Below are 26,930 nucleotides of genomic sequence, written 5' to 3'. Positions count from 1 at the left end.
AAGGACTGGCCTAGGGAACGTGTGTGTAGCTACACTATTTTTCAAAATTAATTATAAATACTTGAATTATCTCTTAAGACAACAGCAAAAATCTTCATTCTTTTACATACACATAACAAATGTTAAAAGTGTAGAATTAGAGCTTCATAGAAATACAGACAATATTGTGCTCCGATTCATATAAATTTTCTACTGGCATGCAAACCTATTTTTATATGCTTACTAGATTTTTAAAAAACAGCAATGAACTTAAAATATACTGACAGTTTTGATTTTTTTCTTTTGCAATTAAGAGAAGTATAACAGAAGAGTGTATTAGTGGGTTAGAGAGTTCTTCAGAATAAAAATATAGATCCTGAAGCTAAAAATAATTTTCACTTAGTCATATTCAACTCAACACAGAAAGAGATACAGAATGTAGTGTTTTCTTAGTTTATTAATTTATTTTGCAGGAATCTGCGACTCTCCGAATATGTACTGTCTGGAAGTACGATGCATGCATAGCCTTTTAATGCCTTTGTACAATTTCATCTCAAAATAATTTCATTCACAGCGTACAGAGAAATCTAAAATAGAGACACCATATTTACAAGATTTATTAAGCTCTTGCTTTTTTAATGAAAAAAATTGTGATCAATCCTGTTACAGTAGGGAAATATGGATTAGATACATTATGGGTATCATCATAAATAAAAATTTAGAAATGCTCAGCTTTAAAAAAAAAAACTTTCCATGGCTTTGAAAAATTAAAATTAACTAATGTCATAATCCCATCAACCTTTGAAGGCTCAATTCATGCAAAGTCTACGTGTATTAAATATTTGAGAATGTAAATAATACTGAATATGTACCTCTGGTGAATGTGGAAAATGCCATCAAAATCAAAAATAGGAAAATACTGTTTAATCTTTCCGTAAGATACAGTAGTGATGCAACAGTCAGTGCCCAATTATTCCGGTTTTGCAAAGTACACTTTTTACTTCTGGTTTTCTGCAAATATATATATACATATATATGGGGTTTTTGTGTGTGTGTGTGTGTGTATGTGTGCGTGCATGTGTGTTACACACACAATCACTGTGGCATGAAGTCATTTCATTAACACTGGCAAAACTAAAATAACTGAACCTTTAACTAGGAAAAGACATTTTCACATTCCAGGGTGTACCACTGACTTTTCTTTTTTTAAGATCAATTTTCCTATACATTTAAACATAATTTTTGCCTTTTTGCTTTCCTCATTCATATTCATTTCAAAAGGAATTTGTGATTTGCTTTCAAAATCCTATATATAACTATTGTCACAGAAAGACTAGATATGAGATCCAGACAACTGTGACATATAAAGCAATAACAAAGTTTACTGAGACATTGATTTCTTTTCCATCGTAATCAAAAAGTACTAAGATGAGACCAGCTCTTTAAAAATATTACACTGCTCATCACACTTACCATTTTGTGGGAAAATACACAAACATAATAGCACCACTCCTCTCCCTACTATCATTAATCTGTTGCTCTAAGCTACTGCTTTACAAATGCATTTTCTTCAGGTTCCTTTATCAACCAACCCCTCCCCTCACTCCTCCTCAGCCCTCCAACTCTACCATCAATTCAATGCATTTTAGGGTGCTTGGAAGGACTCTGGCTCCTCTATTCTCAATTAAATTTTAGAGAACTATTCCATAATTTAAGATAGTTAAATATAACTTTAAAAAAAAAAGCTTATCACTATAGTGAAATAATGTCACAAAAGTTTGTTCTACTGTGTACATTACCATCTGTATCAACCTAGTAGCATGTTAACAGAAATGCTGTTATTAGAAACCAGAAGTACACTCACTGACCAAAACAGCACCAGCATATTATCTCCCAGGCTGGACTGGAGTTAATGTAATTTTCAATTATATGCCATTGTCTATCTATGCAAATATTACTAGATTCTAATTTTCAAAGGCATTGCCCACTTCTTAAATTTTGGTGACTTAATGCTTAAGTTGGACACAGGCACACATTCTTTATACGCTGAATATTTAAGCATTTCTAGTCTATCAGTGGCAAAGTTTCACCTCTTAAAAAAATAATGACAATCTAAACTGCTATATCTCTTGCACAGCCAGAAAATTAGCATACACAAAATCTCCTTAAAATTAACCTCTATTTCTTTTATATCCACTCTAAGTAACTAGCCAAGGACATTCCCCACCCCCCCATTTTCCCTGGCAGGTGAAACCTATGATTGACTAGAAATATCACCCAGTACCAGAAACCATGCATCTCTACTGTATGATAACAACTTATTTACTTTGATGCATTTCATGCAGAATTTCCTAAAAGCCAGTTTTACAGGGTCTTAATAAAATATCAAAATATTTTCAAACATGCTACTTCCATTCTCAGCTGAATGACTGATAAGAATCAATTTGGTTGCTTCCACTCTAGAATGCCAGCATACGTTATTGGTTAAGTTTTTAGCTGGAGTGACACCAAGCAGTATTTTCCCCCTAAAATACTATTTTTTAAAAAGGGCTGACCATCAATAAACAGATGTGAAACCATAGGAAGGCAAAGGCATTGGTGTACAGAAACAACAGGTCTGGTACATGACTGCTGAAAACAGAAGATTAACAGATACCAGTGTTATAGAACCTTTTGAAAAAGCTTTGTCAATAATGTTTTTATTTAAGCTCATCCACTTTCTCACCACTATTTTCACAGTTTTGCCATAGTTGTGGTAGAGATGTTTTTTATCAGTGATTCCACAATTACACACTAAAATGCTTATTCTGTGAGACAAACTGACACATTTTAGGTATTCTTCCACAGATAAGAAAAATACCTTTGAGGTTGTACTGGAGAATGAAATCATTACAATTTTGATGGACTCTGATTGGGTCATTGATAGAAAACTATTAAGAGCTCTTGATGCCTTTGGTTTTGTTATATTTGTTAGTGCAGCCTGCTTTTCAAGATCTGCCAGAGATCAATGTTCTAATAAGAGTAGTACAACTGGTATCTCTTTAGTAATGGCAGACCTGCTAACTTTACAGCTGTCTTGATTCATCAATATGAGGAAAGATTACAGAATCCTATTCTGAGCAAAGTAGGAAAATGGCATCAGTGGGAGAGAAAATGTGTGTTCTTTAAATTATACTAAGAAAGTGGAATAATATAATCCCTTATACCTAATTTTCCATTACTGGTGATATCTTAATCCATCATATATGATCTTTACCTTACATTCATTTACCCACACTCCAAAGTTGTGGTTTCATAAACATGGAGTGCTTTAATATAGCTATTTAGATTACATGAATGATTAATATTACCTCTGAATAAAGGATATCAACTCCATAGCTATACTAGTTGGATTTAGTTTGAAAATCCTCTGTATTCATCATTCTACTAGTAACATTTCCTGACCAGCCCTTTATCCCTTTATTTCCCAAAAATGCAATGGACAACTTTACAAAATTAGCCGTGTGCAATTTCCAACACGTTGGTTTATTAACAATGTGCAAATAAACCTTAATAGCTAACATTGATTATATTTCAGCTAAATCAGGATTGTGGCACAAAGCACTGTCTGTGCTGTAAACATCATGAATTCTTCACAAAATTGGAAGCTGAGAAAAGGCCTAAGTAACAGGGTGCCAATACTTCTCATACATAACCACAGCTGAGCTCAAGTATTCCAAATGGAATCTGGAACTGGTCTGCATTTGGCATCCATTCACTGTACTATTAGCAAAGCACAGTCTGATGAGTGTCACATATAAAAGCAGACTTTATGGGGACTTGTTAGCTGTAAAAACACAACAGCCTAATAAAAGCATGCAGTAACTTTTTTTTTTATCATTATGTGGCATAATTAGGTCTCTGTTAGTTACCAGTGTTGATACAGCTTAATGAATGCTGTACAAGCAAAAGGGATTTTTACCACCTCTGATTGTACCTTCAGTAAAATAAGGCTCATGCCTATGTCCTGACATGTGTGTGTGTATGTGTGCGTGTGTGTAGAGATTGAAATTACCCCTGAAGAAAGCAGCAATTACAAACACCCTTGATTACTCTGCATATAAAATAATCTGGTTGCTTTTTCCTGACTTCTTTTTCAGTAGGATATAATCTGGCAGAGCAGGGAAGCGTTCTTTTCCAGCACGCTGTGATCAGGTAAGTCTGCACTAGCATGTCACAGTTTATCTGGATAACTGTAACAGTTTGCACTGTGACTCAAAGTTCTAAGTTTAAGAAATAAGGGCCACTGAGCAGTAAATATAGCCATAGGGATTAAACAGGAGTAGCTCTTGGCTTTCCTGTATACATTCTTTGAGGAGTGAATCCTTTCCTGGTTTCAAGTATCCCTTCAACATAGCACACAATGTGGTTAAGAAAGAAAAACATCCCCCTCATTTTTTTCTTTAGTGTGGTAGACAAGTGGATACTATTTCAAATCTCCTTCCCCTTGGGAAATTGGAAAGGAAAACACTGGTCAGATGGTCTGAAGGAGTTGCCAGGTTTCCTTTTCCTCTGTGGGTGCTCAGAATTTCACTTTCAGCCTCAACAGCCTCCCCTTGATTCAAGTGTACCGCGGCATCTCACACTGCTCACAGCGATTTAATGCTGGGTGATTCAGAAAGGTGCAACTCTCACAATTCCATGGAGCCCCCTCAAAGTCTTCATCTTGTGGCTGGGTCCTTGGAGTCTGTTTGGAGCTGTTTGGATGTTCTGGGGAAGAAAAGACAAGAGAATACACCTTTTCCTAATTACAGCAAACACTGCTATGCTGGGAGCCAGGCACACAGGGAACCAGAGACCAATTACATGGTAGGTTTTCAGGGGTGAAAAAGTAAGCTAAGAATTTGTACACACCTATTTTCACTTTTCTAAAGCCATTATTTTTACCTCCTCATTAAGAGATGGAAATGAACACATACAAAACTTACTGTTAGCTAAACAATTGCTTCAAGTTCCCCCAATGTTAAATTTTGCCCATATTTACTATCTTTGCTAATTTAATGGGCATAAGCTGATACTTCAGATATCTTCAATAAATAGCTGAGAATACTGATCAAAGTGGGAGAAATAATGGAATAAACATTCCACAGCATCTAATTACAAAAAATTCCTTTTTAAAAAATATCTATCCTCAGGGACAATTTCTTTTCCCAAAGTGATTTTCCTCAACTTTAAACTTCAATAAAGCACAGTCGATTTCACATAATTAAACATCTGATTTCTATGCTTAATGTGAGTTCCATGTATGTTAAGTTCTGCATGTGTCAAAGTCCAAGTAAAGGCTTGTCTTCGTTAAGACTACAAAATCCTTAAGCACAGCACAGGTACACATATTTTCCTAGACCGCTGTAGAACCTAGCACAGTAGCAGGTTCATAAGAGAAGTGTGACATTATGGATAGAGGAGACCTAGACCAAGATCAAAAGAGTAGGAACCTTGCTCTAGCTTTAGAAATTAGTAGCGATATGACCCTGGTTAAGTCACATATCCTCAGAGCTGCAGTTTCCTAAGCTACAAAATGAAGATAATACTAATTAAACAATCTTTCTCACAAACTTCTTAAGCTCAATTGAAAAAGGATCTCAGAAGCCATTGAGTCCAACCCTTGTTTTACAGATGCGGAAACTCTAAGGCCCAGGGAAGACAAGCGACTTGCCTGGAGAGCTAGGGATCATCAGTGGTGGTATGTGAACCCAGGTGTCCTAACAAACAATGTTCTATTTGTAGGAATCTATTTCATAGCCTGTACTTTTCCCACTGCCTTACACTAGAATGTACGATTGAAAGCACTCTGTAGATGGCAAAGCATTATTTTTTAAATGTATCATATAATTATTGTAGTCAGTGCTCAATAAGTCTACACCAATGATTCAGAATTACTGAGTTTCCATTTATAAATATTGTTAAAAGTGGAGAGAAAGTTAGAGGCCTACAAATAATGAGCTTTCCATAACTGGGGGATAGGGTCAGGAAATGTCACCCTCTGTAAAAGAATCTTTAAAAAAATTATTGGCACATTTTGTTTTGACATAAATATTCCAACATACTCATATACAAACTGACTACATTTCAGTACATTTCCTGAAAAGCAAACTGGCCTTTATAAAAAATGATTAGAATGGGTACTATGATAGAATGGCTACTATGTATCCCTTTCTACTTTTGTCATTTACCTTTTTTTTAGAAGAAGACTGTAGGCTACATCAGTAATTTGGTACTGATGTTGTCCATTCATTGTATTTCCCTTGCATTTGTTGCCTTTCCATGTTGTCTTGATTTTCTTTGTTGTAATCAAGTGTCCTGTTTTCAGGCTCTCCTTCCTGAACCCTGCAGCTCTTCACATAAATCCAATCAAGTTTCTCTGAATTCTTCCTATTCATTGTTCCCCATGGTGCAATAGTATTTCATTATATGTCTATCTACAATTTGTTAATTAATTTCCTAATTACTGGACATGCTTTTCCCAAAGTTTTGTTATACATAATGTTGCAATGGATATTTTTGAACACATAGTCTCTACTTACACTCAAGAGAGTCTGAATGATGTAGTATAGTTTATTCCTTCACTCTAAATTATTTTCCTGAATGGTTGGACCAATTCTAGCCTCATCATGAATGAATTAATATCCCTGACTTCTTCTTATTGTCCTTTTAATACTGACTTTTTCCATCTTTTATAACCTATATCAGTTTGATGGGGATGAGGTGGTACCTCAGCATTGTTGGAAACTGAATTTACAAAGATGAATACATAATGGATAAGTCATTTGTAGGAACCTTGGCACTCTGCTTTTGACATAGCTTTTTAATGAAATTTAGGCAGCAAGAAGCAACTACAATAAAATATAACCTTCTTTGATTATCCTCCCCAGTCCCGATCACCCACAGGTAAACTACAAAAGTAGAACCTGCACAGCTAAGAACCAGACCCTGGATTGTAATGTCTCTACTAAGGCACAGACAACTGGAAAGATTCAATCTGATAGCCAGCTCAAACTGCAACATAAAATATCAAAATTATCCTTCTGTGTTCATTCCCTCCTGACAAGGAAATGACCCTGGTGCAGGCCCTCATCAGCTCATGCCTGGACTACCAAAATAGCCTTCTAGTTAGTCTCCCTACCTCAAGCCTCCCCTCATTCCAGTCTATCCTCCACTCGGCTATCAAAGTGATTTTCCTAAAAAATAAGTCTGATCACTTCACTATTCAATAAACTCTAGTGGCTCCCTATTACCTCTGGGATCAAATATAAAAATCCTGTTTGATTTTCAAAGTCCTTCACAACCTGGAACCTTCTACCTTTCCAGTTTTTATACCTTACTCCCTTCTGTGTATGCTTCAATTCAGTGACACCCCCCTCCTTTAAGCTCCTTGCACATGACTCTGTCTCCGAACCGTAAGCACTTTCAATCGGCTGTGCCCCATGTGTGGAATGCTCTTCCCTCCTCATTTCTGCCTCCTATCTTCCTTGGCTTTCTTCAAGTCTTAAAGTCTTGCCTTAGGTAAAAAGCCTTTCCTAATCAATCTTCATTAATCTTAGTGTCTTCTGTCTGAGATCACCCACAACTTATCTTGTATGTATCTTGTTTATACATAGCTATTTGCATGTTGTTTCCCTCTATACACTCTTGAGTTCCTTGACAGAGGGGTTGGGGTTTTTTGCCTTCGTATTGTCAGATCTTAGCACAGTGCCAGGCACATCCCAGACACTTAATAAATTCTAGCTGACTGACTGTCCCTCTTGTGCTCTGAAATACAGCCATATTAGCCTTCTCCTCTATTCCTATAACACTCTTCATCTCCTGTCTTTGTGCCTTTGGATTAGCCAACATTCCTCATGTCTGGAGCATATTTCCTCCTTACATCCACCTAACAGAACCCCTCTCTTCCTTCAAGTTGCAGTTCAAATAGCATCTTCTACATTATTTTTCCTAGTATCCCCAACTGCTAATGCCCTTTCTTCCCACCTTCATTAATTTTCTTCCATTTGTTTGTATTTATTCCATATACACTACTAGCATATGGATTTGGTGTCTTCCTTGTTGGAATGTAAGCTCCTTGAGAGTAAGGATAGTATTATTATTTGTATTTGTATAGCAAAAACTTAACAAATGATTGTTGACAGGATGATTGAGAAAACAGTTTGTTTTTAAGGAGCATCTTGGGATGGCTGGAAGTAAAAAGTTGAAAAGCAATTCATTTTCTTCTTCCTGTTCAAGTCAGGTCCTAGCTCTGTTCATCTGCCCAAGATACATATATTTATGGATTAATCAAATAGGCTGCCCATCTAGCTGCATGCCAAATTCTAAAACTGTGAAACTGAAAATTGATACCCTACTTTATTTTGTATTATTTATTATTGATTGGGTATCACTAGTTGCCGATCATATTTGGACTTGATTGTATACACCTTAGTGGTAGAGTTTGTAGGAGTTTAACTTCCTTATTCCTGTGGGCCACAGCCTGACCACAAAGATTCAAAATCTATGAGGTTCTGCTGACCATGGAGGGATGTGAGTCAACCTGGTCATAGGATATTTGCCCACCACGAAACTTTCTAAGGATGTTAGTCAAACTCAAGTTTTTTTCCTATCATCACGGGTCCTGGAAACCTGAGTCAAGCCAAATGCAAACCTACCCTCCATCTCTGTTAGACCAATTACAGTCTTAGTCTAATTTACATCATTGGACTATTTCTGGTACCTGATATAACCTGCTACCTTTTCAACTGTAGAAAAGAGCTGCTCTAGCTATTATATGCATCCCTGGTTAACGAGGAGCCTTGGATCCCATTTATTGGCAATTGCTAGCCTTCCTAACAAAGTGATCATGTTCAGAACTCTGCATCTCAATTTCTTTTTATTGCAGATTTTTATCATGGTAGTGGTCTCCAAATTTTTGATTGCACAGCCTTAGCAGTAAAAAATGAACAAATCTGAGCACCTCTATGTGTAAAAGCATTTTATAAATTATACATATGCACTACTGTGCTAATTATTATGCACATCAGAAAACCTACACAAAGATATAAATTTAAAAAGGATAAGACAAAAATGAAATAGTTGCTCCTAAAGGCAACTGGAAGCCACTAGAGTTCATGGAGTAATGGCACTTACAGTGAGCCTCACATCTGTGTGCCATTTCTCTTGCCCTTGTCGCTTGTTCTCTCAGACCCACGGAGATGGGTGAGGTCTTTTCCTCAAAGGGGAAAGTCTCTAGTTGGTACATTACTTCAGGGAGTTATCAAAAATTGGGCTTAATCTCCATCTTTACTAGTCTCATTCTTCTGGACTCTACTGTGCTCTCTGAAATTACCTTTCTTCAGTCCCTAGTTTAGCAACTGGAGGCAAGTTGTGAGAGGGTCTCAAGAGTATCCCTTAGAATGGTGCCGAGAGGTAACCTGAGAACTTGGCTCTCTCCTATTTTCCTCACTCCTTGTGGCTTCCTACTCCCTCTTCTGCTGTATTAGTTAACTTTAATTACTACTGTACTCCTGGTCTCTTCCCCCCTTCACTCTTGTCCCCAAGGTTCCCTATGGTTCTACAGCTATCACATTTCTTTCTTAAACCTAAGGAGTGATTTGATTCTTGGGCCTCAACTCATTTTATGCCGGGCTACACTCGGACTCTGCTAAGAAATGAACTCTAAAAAATACTGAATGCCTAAAATTAAAGTGGCTTTAAGAGTTACAGGACTGCTCTGGTGTGGAAAGAGGTGGGAAGTGGTATGAGCACCTAATGTAATGACAACTGAGTTGGTGCTGTTATTTTTTCAGTCATAATTACCTTTTTTCAGAATCTTCCACTTACCCTCTTCTTGTCTTTGCTGAGTAATCTGCATTTTGGGGACTTTTAATTTTTATTATTTTGGCATTATTAACAGAGAAATGCCCCTAGGAAAATCTCTAATTTACCTCAATCTTCCGAAGATTCTTCTCTCTTTCTCTTTCTTAGATTTGCTCTTGACTTTGACCTTTGCTGTTTCTACCTAGCCAACTGTCCAAAAGCCTATGGACACTTGATTCAAAAATAATTCAGTCATTTATTATCTAACAGAATGCACCAATTTCATTTTTAATGACACTGTTTGGCACTTGCTAGGTGCAGTACCTTCCACCTTTCTTTCTGAAGTTTCCAAGCAGCCTGCCATCCTTTGGCTTCATTTGTTTCTTAACCCTGAGCCATCTTATCCAACAATTTTTTAAACCAAACCTTTCCATACTATCATAACAAATAACAATGTATGTGCCCTCATGCTCTGGAGGATTTTGATGAACTTGTCCTAGAGTTTCTCTATCTCTCATCCTCTGCAACAAATTAGCTGTAATTACTTCCAAGTAGTCTTTTTGCTAATTTTCCTCATGAGCAATGTAAGAAGAGATGACCAAATATCCTATGGAATGATTTTTCTTACAGTCTTTTGAGTCTTTCACCTTGACATAAAATCTGCCACAGCTAACATTCCACTGGGGCAACTTTGAGAAATCCAGGTTAACTGCCAGACATGTTATGGCACTGGAGAAGCACAAGCAAAAAGTACGAATGCTTCAACACAAACCAAAGTGAAAACAAAAAACATCCATATATAAAGGTATCTGTATCTATTTAAAGGAAAACTAGAGTAGTTCTACTTTCATAAAGCTATAGCATTTCAAAGCAGATTATACTTTTAAGTGGCTAAATTTTAAAAAGTTCAACTTAGGGATATAATTTTCATGAAATTTTATATTGTGATAATTTGTACAAAGATACTCACCATCAGCAGTAGTGGCCTGGGAATCAAGGGGGTCCATCTGTACTTTGGAAGTCACACTGATTCTTCTGGCTTTTCTTTCTGTTGTACAGGGATCTAAAGTCTCTGCACAAAACAAATTAGAACCCAGAACAGAGCATTACCTAGAGGATTAAATTCTATAACAATTACTTAATACTAAGTTACTCTCTAATTTTTTTACTTATTTAATCAATCAACAAGTATTTACTAAGTGCTTATTATGCAACAACAAGTACTGAGTTAAATGTTAGAGATACAAAGACAAAGCAAAAGTCCCTAACCTCAAGGAGACTACATTCTAATGGGGGAGACAATACATAAAGAAATGATAAATACAGATAAGATGGAAGGTATCTTACAGAGGCATTAGCAACTGTGAGGACCAGAAAAGACCTTTTACAATTCAGGAAATAGTACTTCAGAGAGTCTTAAAGGAAGCCAAGGATTCTACAAGGTAGATGTTAGGAAAAAGAGCACTCCAGGCATGTTGGACTACCAGCAGTGAGGCAGAGACAGGAGATGGAGACTCATATTGTGAAGATCAGCAAGTATAATATTAAGACTTATCTACCTAAATTAATTTATTTGTACAGTATCATGCCAATCAAACTACCAAAAAATTATTTTATATAGCTAGAAAAATAAGAAAATTCATCTGGAAAAACAAAACATCAAAAATATCAAGGGAATCAATGAAAACAATGTGAAGGAAGCTGGCTTAGCTTCAGCAGATCTCAAACTATACCATAAAACAATTATCATCAAAACAATCTGGTATGGCCTAAAAAATAGAGTGGTGGATCAGTGGAACAGATCAGGAACACAACACACAGTGAGCAATTAGGTGGCTCAATGGATACTGTGCCAGGCCCGGCGTCAGAAAGATTCATCTTCCTGACTTCAAATCTGGCCTTAGTCATTTCCTTAGCTATGTGACCCTGGGCAAATCACTTAACCCTATTTGCCTCAGTTTCCTCGTCTATAAATGAGCCGGAGAAGGAAATGGCTAATCACTCCAGTATCTCTGCCAAGAAAACTCCAAATGTGGTCAAGAAGAGTCAGAAACTAAGGAAATGACTGAACAACAACAACACAGTAGTAAACAATTACAGTTATCTAGTGTTTGATAATCCCAAAGATCCAAGCTTTTGGGACAAGAACTCACTATTTGACAAAAACTGCTGGGAAAACTGCAAAGCAGCTTGGCAGAAACTAGGTATAGACTAACATCTTGTATTTTATACCAAGATAACGGTAAAACAGATACATGATTTAAACATAAAAGATGACATATCATCTTTTATGATACCATATGCAAATCAGGGGAGCATGGAACACTTTATCTGTCAGATCTACGGATAAGGGAAGAATTTGTGACCAAGCAAGAGGCAGAGAGCATTCTGGATATAAAATGTATAATTTTAATTACATTAAATTAAAAGGTTTTTGCACAAACAAAACCAATGAAGCCAAGATTAGAAGGAAAGCAAAAAACAGGGGGGGGGAAGGAATTTTACAGCAAGTTTCTCTAATAATTTCTTAAATATATAGAGAACTGAGTCCAATTTATAAGAATACAAGTCATTCCCCAATTGATAAATGGTCAAAGGATATGAATAAGCTGTTTTCAGATAAAGAAATTAAAGCTATCTACAGTCAAATAAAAATAGTCCAAATCACTACTGGTTAGAGAAATACAAATTAAAACAACTCTGGGTACCATCTGACACCTATCAAATTGGCTAACACTACAGAAAAGAAAAATGACAAATGTTGGAAAGGATGTGGTAAATCTGAGACACTAATGCAGTATTGGTGGAGTGTGAAACGATACAACCATTCTGGAGAGCAATTTAGAACTAGGCTCAGAGGGCTATAAAACCATGTATGTCCTTTGACCCAGCAATACCAATACTATGTCTGTTTCCGAAAGAGGTTTAAAAAAAGAAAAGCAAAAGAAAATATTTATAGCAGTTCTTTTTGTAATGGCAAAGAATTGGAAACTGAGGGGATGTCCATCAATCGGAGAATGGCTTGAACAAGTTGGGGCATCAGATTGTGATAGAATACTACTGTGCTATAAGGAATAATGTTTTCACAAAAACCTGGAAAGACTAACATGAATTGCTGCAAAGTGAAGTGAACAGAACCAGGAGAACACTGTACACAGTAACAGCAATAATGTACAATGATCAACTGTGAATAACTTGCCTATTCTCAGCAATACAGTGATCTAAGACAATCCCAAAAGACTCATGCTGAAAAATGTTATCTACCTCCACATAATCCGAAAGCTAATCAAAGCACATTTTTAAAAATTTTATTTTTCTTCTGTGTGTTTTTTGTGTATGTTTTCTTTCACAACATGACTATGGAAATGGTTTTGCATGACTGTACATGTGTAACTTATGCAAAATTGCTTGCCTTCTCAATGGGGGGGGTATAAAGAAAGCAAGGAAGAGAATTTCAAACTTGAAATTTTAAAAAATGAATGTTAAAAACTTTTACATGTAATTGGAAAAAAGATTAAAATATTTAACACTGAACTATAGAGTACATAAAAGAGAGCAAAACTAGAAAAGACACAGGAAGGGGCCAAGTTGTTAAGCAGTTTAAATGCAAACCACATTTACATATGATCTTAGAGGCAACAGGAGCTGAGTAGACAAAGGATGGATAAATACATCTGGGAGTTATCTGCATAGACATAACAACTGAACCCATCACAGTGAAAAAGATCATTAAGTGAGAGAATATAGCAGGAAAAGAGTAGAGGACCCATGACAGTTTTGGAGAAGAGGGCCTATGACAGATAACCATGGCTGGTGAACAAGAGACAATGAAAAGAACAATGAGAAGGTAGGACAGATAGGGAGGAAGAAAACCAAGAGAAGAACCATAAAAACCTAAAGAGGGAAGAGTATATCTAAAAGATTCTCAGGAGTATCAAATGCTTCAAAAGTCAAGGATAAGGACTGAGCAAAGGTCATTAGATGTGGCTATTAAAAGATGACTGATAACATTGGAGAGAGTAGTCTCAGCTGAGAAAAGAAATCAGAACCCAGATTCCTAGGGCAGTTGAGGATTAAGAGGAGAGGAAGTAAAGACAATGAGTTATAGACAGCTTTTTCTAGGAATTTTTCAGATAGCTGTGAAATAGAGGAGAGATATAGGATAAAAGCTTGTGGAGGCAGTTCAGGAAAGTGGTTTTTTAAGGATGGAGACTTGGGTATGTTTGTAGGGACCAGGGAAGGAACCAATAAATGGGAAAAGATTAAAAATTAGAAATGGGACAATCTGCCAGAAAAGATGAGCAGTGATAAGGTCAAAATCACAAGTAGAGGGTTTGGCCTTGGACAGGAAAAAGGTCACTTCATGTTTTCCCTATTTATTTTTTATTCTCAACATCATCAAATAAAATAAGCATTTTATATACACTGAATAATAAGACAATAATGTATATGAAATTGTGAATTTCTAATATATTAAGTTTGCCTCTCTTTTAAAGCATATAATAAATTCAATATGTAACTTTCAAAGCTGTCCTGCTTATCTGTGATTCTTTCTGGCCTTCCTTCTGTTCTCTCCTTATTTGAGGAGGGGAGGAACCTTATCCCAATCTGACCTCCTTTGCTCTCTCCATTCACAGTGGGGATAAAAAGAAAAAAAAACTATTGTAAAGGAGTATCTCTTCAAAAGAACTGGATTAAAGGAGGGGACAATGGGAGATGACAAAGGAATTGGAGATGCAGAGTAAAGGAAAGGAGGAGCTCACAGTATTCATAGATCTAAATTACCTATCTTCAACCTCATCTCCCACAATTCCCCTTCATATGTGCTGCCCTCTGGCCAAAACAGAAAATTCACTGTTTGCCAAACATGCCTTGTATTTGCTCACCTCCTAGCGTCTACTGACTCCAGTTCTGAATTCTATTCAATCTTCAAGGCCTTGGTCAAATGTCACTTTCTCCATGAATCTTTCATACATGATTGCTCGCTCTTTTCCGAATTCTTATATAGCACTCTGTTCCTTTGTTTCCTATGAAGAGTGTTCATCATACTGTACCTTGACTTATAATTATTTATGTATATGTCTTATTTTCCCTTTACTGTGCCTTGAACTCTGGGACCAAGCCTTTGTAATCTCTCAATGAACCTAGCAGAGTGCTTTGTTCCTAGAGTAGGTACTCAATATATGTCGAATGAATATAAAGTCTCAGGGGGAAAAGAAGATTCAAAATAAGAAACTGAAGGAATATTCCAAAATTAAGTTGACTGATCCAGTAGGATACCAGGTCCTTGCTGGCAGGGATTATTCCATTTCTGTCTTTGTATCCCCAGCACCTAATACAATGCCTTGCACATATGAGGCACTAAATAAATATTTGCTGAATTCAATAAAAACAACCCAGAGAAGCCACCAACAATAAGAATCCAGTCTCAGGTAACTGTTCACTAAAAACCATAAACACTTGTTTCTTACCTGGACGATTCTAAGTCACTACTAATCATACCAATGAATTAGTAAGATAATGCCACGCACTATCAAAGTCCAGTGTGCTGACAGCTCTGCTATGCAAGATCAGTGGATCTTGCATGGGGGACAATTTCCAAACATGTCGAAAGAACCTGATGCAGAGGCGTTAATGAGTTCTAGCTGGGTTTTTTTTTCAAGCTGAGTTTGGATTTGTAAAGCTATTTATACACAACTGTTTTTGTTTTTTTACTAGTGATGATAGTCTATGAGTAGTGCAATGGGAATTTAGAGGAAAGTTTCTGGGCAAGGGTAATATGAAGATTTTAAGCTAGCATATTTTAAATAGCACTTAAAAACACAGGAATTTTATAGCAAATAACTCCAACTACTTAATGCTACTTGACCAATTTATTAGCGTGGTAAGAATTTTATTTGTTTCTTCTTGTTTTAAAACGAAGATGCTGATTCAAACTAGAATTTCTTTTCTCCAAATTGTACTTGCTCAGGGTAAATTAGAAGTCTGAAGCTCTGGTTATATAGCAAACAAGCTTTAAAGGACAAAGTCAATATAAAATACTTTTGGCACTATTTATGCAACAATGGAAAAGTAAAACCCTCAAACTATGTTATGTTAAAGAATTCCAAAGGGTCACTTGAGGATGTCAAAGCACTAAGATTATTCTGAGGTAAATATAATGCTGTCCTTTAAACACTAACGTTACTATTGCTAAATGATATTCTTGGAGTTAAAAAGATGATGTTCAACTGACGATCCCTTCTAAAGGATTATAGGAAAGGCAGGACAATACCTATACATAGTGGATGAGAAAAAAAAAACACCACCACACATTACTCCTTTTATAACCAAAGCTGATTTTAATAAAGATTGTTTAGACAGGATCTATTATCAATTAGACTATGAGCTCCTTGAGAAAAGGGATTGGTTTTTTTCCCCCCAGTACTTAGTACCTTGTACATAAGAAGTATTTAATAAAGGCTTGTTGACTACTTATGTATTGTTAATATATGTATATATTAAACTGAGAGATTATACTGCACCAAGAACTTCAACTCATCAGTGACTGGGCATTTATGAAGTACCTAAGATGTTTTAGGTACTGCAGTAAGGGCTGGGGGTAAAAAACCAAAAATAAACAGTTCTTTCCCTCAAGTTGCTTACAAGTAATAACCTATCTCTGTGTATATATAAATTATGATACACATATCTACAGATTCATAAATGCAAGTTTTAGGGTGACGGGTGAAAGACGCTAGCAGCTGAAGGGATCGGGCAAGGGCTTATGGAGGGTGGCAAAGAAGGTGAGGTGGGAGTGCATTATAAGTAGGGGCTGATAGTGCGGAGATGGGAGACGGAATGTTGCACATAAAGAACACCAGGAAGGTCAGCGTAGGTAGAGAGTGTGAAGGAAATAACATATAGTTTCAAGCTGGAAAGAGACCTTAGAGATCACTAAAGGCAACCCCTTCACTTTGCAGATAAAAAAAAAATTGAGGCTACAAAAGTTTAAGTGACTTGCTAACAAGTATGGGATTTTGAACCCACGTCTTTCTGACTCCAAATCCAACACACTACCTACTATGCCATGGTAAGGCCAGGTTGCGAAGGGCTTTAAAAGCCAACTAGAGGGGTTAATTTTTGATCCTAAAGGCAATGAAGCAGCACTGGAATTTATTCAATAAGGGGAGGGACACAATCAGATCTGTGCTTAAGGAAAATCACATTGGTAGCTATGTGGAAGATGCATTGGAGTAGGGAGAGACTTGAGTAAGAGAGCACATAGGAAGCCACTGTAATAATCCAAGTGAAAATAGATAAGGACTTAAATTAAAATGGTTGTTACTGTGAATAAAGAGAAGTGGTTGGATATGACATGTTATGGAGGTATTTGGTAACTGACTGGATGTGTGGGGTGAGAGAGAATGTATAAGATAATGCCAAGGTTATAAACCTAAAAAACTAAAAGGAGGGTGATGTCTTCGGCAGAAATAGTAAAGTTCATCAGAGGGACTGATTTTAGGAAAAAGGAAAATTTTGGCCATGTTGAGTCTGAGTGTCTCTAGGTCATCTAATCTGAAATGTCCAATGTGAAATTGGTGATACAAAGTTGGCACTTAAGGAAAAAAATCTGGATTACCCTAAATCTGTGTATCATTAGCATAGAGACAATAATTAAACACATGGGAGCTAATGCCATCACAAGGAAGAGAGCACGAAGAAAGAGAGCTGAAAATAGGGGGAGAGATATGGATAAATAAGCCCAAAAGGGGAACTGAAAAGGTTAGACAGGTAGTTAGTATAATGAAAATCTGGAATAGATAGCATACAGAAAGACATGGTACTGTCAAATGTAACAGAGGTCAAAAAGGATATAAAGATTACAAAAAGACCATTAGATCTGGCAACTGAGTGCACTGCTAACTTTGAAAATAGCAGCTTTTAATCTGGCCTCAGACCAAACACTTGACACTTACTAGCTGTGTGACCCTGGGCAAGTCACTTAACCCCAATTGCCTAAAAGCAAACAAACAAACAAACAAAAAAGAAAAAGAAAATAGCAGCTTTTGTTGAATGATGAGGCTATAAGGTAGGAAGTACAGGCAACGAATGTATATGGCTTTTTACAGAAATTTGGATGAGAAAAAAACCAGATGTATATGTGTGTGTGTGTATATAGGTATGTGTATATACATACACGCATGCATACATACACATGAGACAGCTTAAAAGGGATGGTAAGGTACAATAAAGACTGTTTTTAATGATGATGAGACTTGGGCATACATCACATATATGAAGAAGATGAGAGAGATTACTAGTGATAGAAGGGACCAGAGAGATGATCTAGCCAACTTCTACTGGATGTATAAATCTCCACAGAACATCTCTGATAGAGAGTCCTTCAGCTATTGCTGAACTCTTCCAGTGACAGAGATCTTGACTGTGAACTCTCACTACTTATTTCAATTGATATTAAAAGGATCCCTCATCAGAGAGAACATGCACATGATTAATTTATTTTAAGCCTTTAAAGGACCATACTCAAGAGTTAAGGCAAGACTATGATGCAAATAGTAGATTCCAAATACTGAATGACACGATATAACCATAATCCACAATTATAATGAATTTATTATACCTACAATTATACTGAGTTTATTATATTCTTGCATCATATGCAGCACCACCAGAAGGTACAATGGCAACTGCTGCTTACAGAAGGCCTAACAGGAAAAAATCACTATAGTAGTGAAACAAGTTGGAGGAGTAGTCCTTGTCCACTGTCCTATGTCCTGAGCTTCCTAGACTGTTTTACCGAGAAAGGAAAGGATAAAAACAACAACTACTATGTCATATTTTAAGCTTTACAAAGCACTGGATATGTTACCTCCTTTGATCCAGGTCATGTGGTCTGAAACATGGCTTTATTTCCTCCTCTCTTCTTTATCTGGGTCCCCCATTTCTCTCCATCCCCCATCTAACTTCTCCTCCCACTACCCTGTTTAAAATGGTTCTCTTGAAGGCTACCAATGAATTTTCTTTTCACCAAATCTAAAGATTTTTCAGTCCTTATTTTACACTGGGGCCTCTGTGGTATATTGGTGATAACACTCCCCTCTGCTTAAGTTTCACTTCTCTTTATTCTAGTGGATCTTTACTCTCCTCATTCTTTAATTCTTTTCTAATTCTTCCTTTTTAGGTACTTTTTCCCCTCCAAAATGTGGTCGTTCTGACTTTCATCCCAACACTGTCTCCTTTGGAGGGCCTGTCAACCTACCAGCTTAAACCATCCTCACATGGAGGGTTCCAAAGCCTCTTATCCACATCTGGGCTTCAACCATTTATTCCTAAATGCTTATAAATACCTTTACCCGGGCATGATACTGTCTCCTCAAACTCTACATATCCAAACTTATCAAATATTTCCTTATTAAAAGGTTCTCCCCTTTCAACCTTGCTACTATTGTTAAAGGCACCCTTAAACACAGTTCTCAGCCTAGAAACCTTGGAGCACTATCTGAATTACGTCTTTTACTACCTAAATATAATCCGTCATGATGCATTGTTTTTTCTTCCAATGCATCTCCTGAATTCAATCCCTACCAAGTTCTGAAGGATCTCTACACTGAAAATGAGTAAAAAAATCATTTACTAAGTGCTTATTATATACCAGCCAAGCACTGTGCTAAACATCAGGGATACACATACAAAAACAACAACAGCCTCTCATAGTACTCATATTCTAATGGCTGAGAGATGCTTACAGGAGACTGATGACTCTAGAGAGACACTCTGTTCCTAAGGGATAGTGAGTGACAATATAGGGAAGTACAGCAATAAACCCCTTCCAACAGCAGCTGATTTGATAGAAGGTGGGAGGGTACATGTAGAAAATTTGCTGTTACAAATTCAATGCAGGAGAATAATTCTGAAACTGTTTAAAGTTAATTGTTCAAAGCTAATTCAAGGCAATAAGAATTTTGAAAACAACTCTGAATAGAGAGGAAAAAAACTTCTCCCCATTTTCTCTTTCAACGCTTTTACTAGAGCTCCTCACAAGTAATAAACTGAATATTTTCAGCTTTGTCTTTTTTCCTTTTTCTACCCCAATACATAAGATCAGAGGCAGCTAGTGGAACAGTGGACAGAGTCAGGAAGACCTCAGTTCTAATCTGGCCTCAGACACTAGCTGTGTGATCTTGTGTAACTTAATTAACCTCTGTTGGCCTCAGCTTCTTCATCTGTAAAACTGAGATGATAATAATAGCACCAAACTTCAGGGCTGTTGTGAGACTCAAATGAGACAATATTTATATGCACTCAGCATTTGTGCCTGGCACATTGTAGGCACTACATAAATGTTAGCTATAATTGTAGCTATTAAGATGCTAATGGGTAGTAAAATGACCAAAATAGGAAAAAGGAATAAAACAAGGCTAGATAATATCCAAATTGGATAACCTACCTCTAAATAATCAAGAGTTGATATTATGGAAAGGTCAATTTATATGCCTGCATGTTATTCTAAACCATTATTCTTATTACACCATGGCCTCGATGCATTTTTACAAATATGGCCCTTAACAGATTTCCCCACAGAATACCAATAAACCCAAATTCACCTGACATTCTTTCCAGGTCATACGCTAGATACATAGGTAAATTCAAACATTAAGTATCTTATAAAATGCTCCCTGAATTGTGACTTAAAACTATACACTACCTTCTGCCAGATCCGGTGACTAGAATATAACCACCAAGATTCTTCTTCTTTTTATTATTTTTAGAAATTAGGAAACTATTTTAATTATAGATGAAGCACATAGTCCATCCATGGTCAACGTTAACCAACAAGTATTTTTAAAGATGCTATGCTGTTGAGGGCAGCTAGGTGGCGCAGTGAATAGAGCACTGGCCCTGGAGTCAGGAGGACCTGACTTCAAATCTAACCTGAGACACTTAACACTTACTAGCTGTGTGACTTTGGGCAAGTCACTTAACCCCACTGCCAAGAATGAAAGACAGACAGACAGAAAGAAAGAAACAGAGAGACAGAGACAGAGAGAGAGAGAGAGAGAGAGAGAGAGAGAGAGAGAGAGAGAGAGAGAGAGAGAGAGAGAGACAGAGAGAGACAGAGAGAGACAGAGACAAAGAGAAAGAGAGAGAGAGACAAAGAGAGAGAGAGTGAGAGAGACAAAGAGAGAGAAAGAGAGAGAGAGAGAAAGAGAGAGAGAGAGAAAGAAGCTATGCTGTAAACAGCATATTTATGTAAACAGTTTTCTGGCATGCTCTGATAGTGTGAAAATTTGGGAGGTGATCAGCTGTCATACTTTAAACACTTTATGCCCATTTTAAACACAAAACTGAATACTTTCTATTAAAGAAAGTTGTGTAAGATTTATGTCTCTTAATTGATCATTTTCTTAAAATACTCCTTCACTAAGGTCCCACGCTGATGTTTCATTGTGATTTGGAGGTAGCCCACCCTGGGTTCTCAAACACTATGCATATGGCTTATGAACTCTGGCAAGTCCTACCAAGTGAGCAAGCAGAGTATTGAACTGTTACTGGTTGTTCCCCCAGCAGAATAGATTCTTATCATCAGAATTCTAGCCATTAGGTACTCAGCTGTGGTGACTACAGCAATTGATGAAGACTATCCACAATATATCCCAATCTTTATTGATATCTGTAAAGCACTTTGTAAAATTCTTTGTAAACCCAAAAGAACCATATAAATACTAGCTGCTTTTATTATCATTAGTTACTATGTATTACTGTTAATACCCCAAAATACCCATAACAGAAATCAATACTTCAAAGGATTCATGAAGTATTAAAATACCAATTCTATCGTTACATGTAACATGACTAATATACCTTGAATTGCTCAAAAGTGATACACATTAATACTCCAAAACATCTATGATTCCAACAATGTGGTATTCCTACCAAAGATGCTATCTGCAACACAACCTTACCTGCCCTTCTTCTGTGACTCTTACCCATGTCTTCCCATAAGCTGTTCACAGAAAGTCACCCTAACTTGCTGGAAGCCTTCCTCAAGTTCTACTGATATGCTGTGGATCCCAAAGTAGCATACAAGATATCAGTTATGGAAGCTCCATTTGAATAGAGATTATTTCACTTCTTGTATTTGTATCTCCAGCACAGTACCAAGCACATAACATGTACTTAATAAATGCTTGTTGACTGATTTCTCTCTCACTATACCATTTTTTCTTTCTTGATTGTACATTTCTTTGATGACACCCTTGATGTTGTTTCACAAACAAAACTTATTGTTCATAACGTATTGTAGTTTATTCTTGTCCACCATGTGCCTTCCATTAACCTTTCCATGATTTTCAACTTCAGACTGGTATTGTATAACTCACAGACATGCATAATCCCCAGAACAATGTTCTTACTAAATATTAAATTCAATATTGGTTTAAAGTGAAAGAATTTAAATGACATGCCAGACATTTCCAAGAATTATATTTTTGTAAGATGTTAGTATTGACTGAAAACTTAATGGAGAAAAATATAATAGTTGTTTATAAATATTCAGTGTGTTAGCTGCTAATACAACAATGGTTACTAACAAATTATTTTAAATAATTTATAAATCAGAAATTAACTTTCATAAGAATATTTAAAGTTTCTTTAAATTTCCTATCTTGAAAAAATTAAGATCACCCACATATGAAAGGGAATCTAAGAAGTCATCCATTTCATCCTCCTGCCAGCGGCAAGATTATACGTAAATCATGTCAAAAATTTTAATTTAATTTACATTTTTTAAATCTTCCAAACAGGGAGAAAAAATGTTCCTCTATAGCGTCCTATGGAAGAATTTTTTCTAGTGCATACTAAACATCATAAATTATAATGATTCTTTTTTGCCTTTATCCATCATATTGAAGTTAATTTTATTTGGGGAAAAAAACCCCTGCAATTCTTTTTCAAGTATAGTCTCTTAAAATGACCTCATAGTCTTCTTTTCTCCAAGTTAAAACATCGCAGCTACTCTAATCTGTTTTCAAAAATCTAATTTTCTATTCCTATAAAAACTCTGCAAGCATATCTTTGAAAATTCTGAATCTGTAAAAATTCATTTTATTCAGAATATTTTAAATGTAAAGTGAATAATATAGAACTCTTTCTACAAACTATGCCATTAAACAATTTATCTCTGAAAATAATAGTTGTTGCTGAGTCATTTTTCAGCCAGGTCCAACTCTTCGTGACTTCATTTGGGGTTTTCTTGGCAGAGATACTGGAGTGGCTTGCCATTTCCTTCTTCAGCTCATTTTACAGATGGGGAAACTGAGACAAACAGGGTTAAGTGACTTGCCCAAGGTCACACAGCTAGTGAATATCTGAGTCCAGATTTGAACTCAGGAAGATAAATAGTAATAATGCATTACTAATCTGAGCAACTTTCTTAAAATAAAAATTCCAGAGCAATATCAGCATGTCTGTTTTTCTAAGTAGCCTATAAAAAATTATAATCTTTAATCAATAAAGCTCTTATTTATCAATTTAACTACTGACCATATCCTCCAGAATATTACATCAGTACCCTGAATTCAAATTGTCCAAAACCTATCCTAGGTTTTCAATTACCTCAGAATAACCCTTATCACATCTCTTTCCTTTATCTCCCTTTACCCCTCATATCAGTTGACAATTTTTAAAAATAAATTTAACCTAGTGTCTTTCACTTGTCTCCTTTCCTTCAATTCACATAGCCACCATTGCAGTTCATACCCTCACTGCTTGTCTGTAAAAGTCTTCCTGTTTTCAGTTTTTCCCTTTTCCAATCTATCCTTCCCATTGACACCAAGGCCTAAGCTACGTAAGGATCATATACGAACATGTTATTGCCCTGCTCCAAAATTTCATCAGCTCCCTATGACTTCTGAAATATCAATTCATCAGCCTGCCTCTTTACAAACTGACTCCAATATGCCATTCCAATTTTAGTTCATATTACTCTCCTTTATCAGTTCTACATTGCAGGCAAACTTGACTGTTTCCAAAAAGCAACATTTCATCACTCAACTCTGCACATTGACTTAGGCTTTCCCAAATACATTCCCCTCATCTCAACCTCTCATAATTCTTACCAGCTTAAGTGCCATGTGCCACTCCCTCCTAAAAGTTATCTCTGATCCCTACCAGCTGTTAGTACTGTTGACCTCTTCAAGTTATCCCATATTTAGATATTTGTATGCTCCTTAAGGACAGGACTGTTTTGTTTGAATAAATGTTCGATGATTGATTTTATCCTCTTTATCCTTAATGACCAGCAAAGATTTACACATAGTAAGAGCACAATAAATATCTGCTGAATTGAGTCAAGATATGTATATTCCCAAGGTACTTTGATGGTATCATTGACATCTGATAACTCACCTTTTTTTGATGGCTTCGGTGGCACAACTGGACCAGGTTCTATATTATCATAAAAATTATTCATGGCTTTTGGATCAAAATTGCCTATCAAGAAAAAATAAAGCAGTAATTCAGGTTTATTTTCCTATACCTGTAACATTGCCTACCAAGAAAAAAATAAAGTAGGAAATTAGGCTTATTTTCCTGAAATTGGAATAAATGAAAAGAGATGATAGAAATTAAGAAAGGGATTTCCTCAACACAGACTACTGAACTCAACTTCTGTTCTTTTTCTTTACAACTTTAATGTCATGTCCTCATGCGAGGAAAATACACAATAAAAGAAAGCCTTCACTTTAAATTCATTCCAGTATTCTTTCATTAAATTCTCTAAAATAAAGTTCTAAAATTTTTACACTAATTTTCTTAGGTAGGCATAAACAAACTTATTAGGCAACAAAAAAAAAAACAGAGAAATGGCAACTGGCCCATATAGTAGGACAGCTGCCTTTCTTACTGAATCCTTAGGAGAGTAAAGCAAAATGAAATAGTCAGAAAGAAGATAGATGCCTACGTATATAATTTCTAACAAGTTATATACCATTTTTACATGTAATGATCTTTAAGTACTCACATGAATTTGAAATAGAATAAGCTTGATGATCTTAAATATGCTACATAGAGTCTATCATGAATTCAACCAATAGACAGATGGAACACAGAAACAATTGCTGAATAAATATAATGGGTCAATACCTAGGGGGAAAAATCTTGATACCAGTATCTCTAAGAATTTCTACACCTGTTAAAAATTACTCTATTTACTAATTTTCTTTTATCTACAGTATATAGCTATAACTGCCCACTGTAACTATTCCATGACAGGTTTTTCTGATCTAGTATGTGAATTATTCCTATGTTCTACTCTATTTAAACAAATCTAGCACCTCTCATCCACATGAGCACACAGATCTAACAACACATGCCACTTTTGCTACTTTCTTAAATAGATTTTTATAGAGTATAATACTCTTTTGTTCATATACTGAATCCTTTCTTCCAACAAAGCACTTATTCTAGGATTTTGTTGTTGTTAACTAGTATGGCTTTTCAGCAAACCACTGAATCTTAAGATCAGGAAGGGACCTTAAAGATTATCTATTCTAATTTCCCCCCATAATGGAACAGTTATTTTTATAGCATTAAATTATACACTGGAATCTTATTATATAGAATAAAAAAATCTTGGACCCTATCTATGGGGAATTTAAATACTAGCTCAGTTTAGTATTTAGTACTAATACTGAAGTACCACTATAGTGGGTGCAAAGGATGTACCTAAGGGATAGAATATTAAAATTCCGATGGCATTTATAAACCTTACATGGGCTTCTACCTGTGTTCTATTACAAATATCTATGTGCATCAAATTACACTGTAAGAAGATCTTCTGAAAGTAATTTCTTAGGACTGCTCATTAAAGTATTTTAAAATGATAAAATAAACTGTCCTAAGCTGAAACACTCTTCTAGTCAGCATTTTTTATCAATAAGTTAGATAAAGGTATAAATGGCATGATTACCAGATATGAAGATTACATTAAGTCAGGAAGGATAACCAGTTGTTGGATAACAGAATTGAGACCAAAAAGATCTAAACAGGTTGAAATTAGACCAAATCAATGATAAGATTCAATAAGAAATAAAAGTGTTTCTATTGAAAATTGAACTACATAAGTACAGGAAAGTGGAGACAAATAGTCCTCACATTTATATATACTTTAAGGTTTCCAAAGTACTCTCCTTGAAACTACCCTATGAGATAGCTAGTGCAAATATTATCAATCTCGTTTTACAAATGATGAAATGGGCTCTGAAAGGTTGAGTGACTTGCCCAAGCTCACATAGATTTAAGTGTTTAAGGCAGAATTCACAACCAGTTCTCTTGACTCCAAGTCCAGCATGCTTTCTACTGTACCATACTGCCTCTGATACAGCTCAATAGCATGTTTATTTCCATACATGTGAAAAAAGACCTGGAAATTTTCACATACGAAACATGTATCAAGTGTGACATAGTAGCAAAAAAACCTAATGTGATCATAGGCAGCATTAATGGAAGCGTAATTCCTGGAACCACGGAGGTGATACCCTGCCTTGATGAGATATCTGGAATGTTATGCCAACTCTACGAGTTCCATTTTAAGAAGGACTCAAACAAGTATGAAGCTCATCCAGAGGAGAATGTCTACGATGACCAAGGGACTGAAAACTATGCCACATGCAGATCATGTCAAGGGATTAGTAATATTTAGTTTAGATAAAAGAAGACTTAGAAAGAACATGAGAAATGTCTTCAAATATCCATAGGGCTGTCACATGAAAGTAGAATTAAGACTAGTTTTGTTTGAACTGAGAGGGTAGAACTAGAAGGAATGGATGGAAATTGCAGAGGCAGACTTCAGACTTCTTCAAACAAGGGAAAACTTTGTTAAAAACCAGAGCTATCCAAGAGGAGAATGGACTGTCCAAGGAGGCAATGAATTCCCCAATATTGGAAGTCTTAAGGCAGAGGCTGGATAACTGCTAAGTGGGGACACTGTAGAGGGAATTCATAATCGGTATGGATTAGACTAGATGACCTCTTAGGTCTCTTCCATCACGGCGATTCTAAGATAAAAATTACATGATTTGCTAACTACAGTTTTTGTAATTTAAACATTTTATATGTGCTACTTC

General features: G+C 36.1%; 1 protein-coding gene across 4 annotated transcripts in view; it reads right to left on the bottom strand.

Annotated features, from left to right (window-relative positions):
* Positions 1-418: 418 nt before the first annotated feature.
* The window catches only part of TAB3 (TGF-beta activated kinase 1 (MAP3K7) binding protein 3), a 78,873-nt gene continuing 52,361 nt past the window's right edge, over positions 419-26,930 (bottom strand). For 2 of the 4 annotated variants that reach the window (XM_020973245.2, XM_078146593.1), the window contains 3 exons: positions 24,214-24,297; positions 10,775-10,876; positions 419-4,728 (listed from right to left, as the gene is read on the bottom strand). In XM_020973245.2, the coding sequence (XP_020828904.1) occupies positions 4,580-4,728; positions 10,775-10,876; positions 24,214-24,297 (335 nt within the window). In that variant the 3' untranslated portion in view covers positions 419-4,579. Of the gene's footprint in view, positions 4,729-10,774; positions 10,877-24,213; positions 24,298-26,930 lie in introns of those variants that run through there. The other 2 variants (XR_002321818.2, XM_078146594.1) reach the window with 2 other exon arrangements.

This window comes from Phascolarctos cinereus, unplaced genomic scaffold (assembly GCF_003287225.1).
Source record: "Phascolarctos cinereus isolate Bilbo 61053 unplaced genomic scaffold, phaCin_HiC Scaffold_726;HRSCAF=1367, whole genome shotgun sequence".
Classification (NCBI taxonomy): domain Eukaryota; kingdom Metazoa; phylum Chordata; class Mammalia; order Diprotodontia; family Phascolarctidae; genus Phascolarctos; species Phascolarctos cinereus.
Note: the sequence above shows the minus strand (reverse complement) of the source record. Positions and strands in the feature narration are given on the sequence as shown.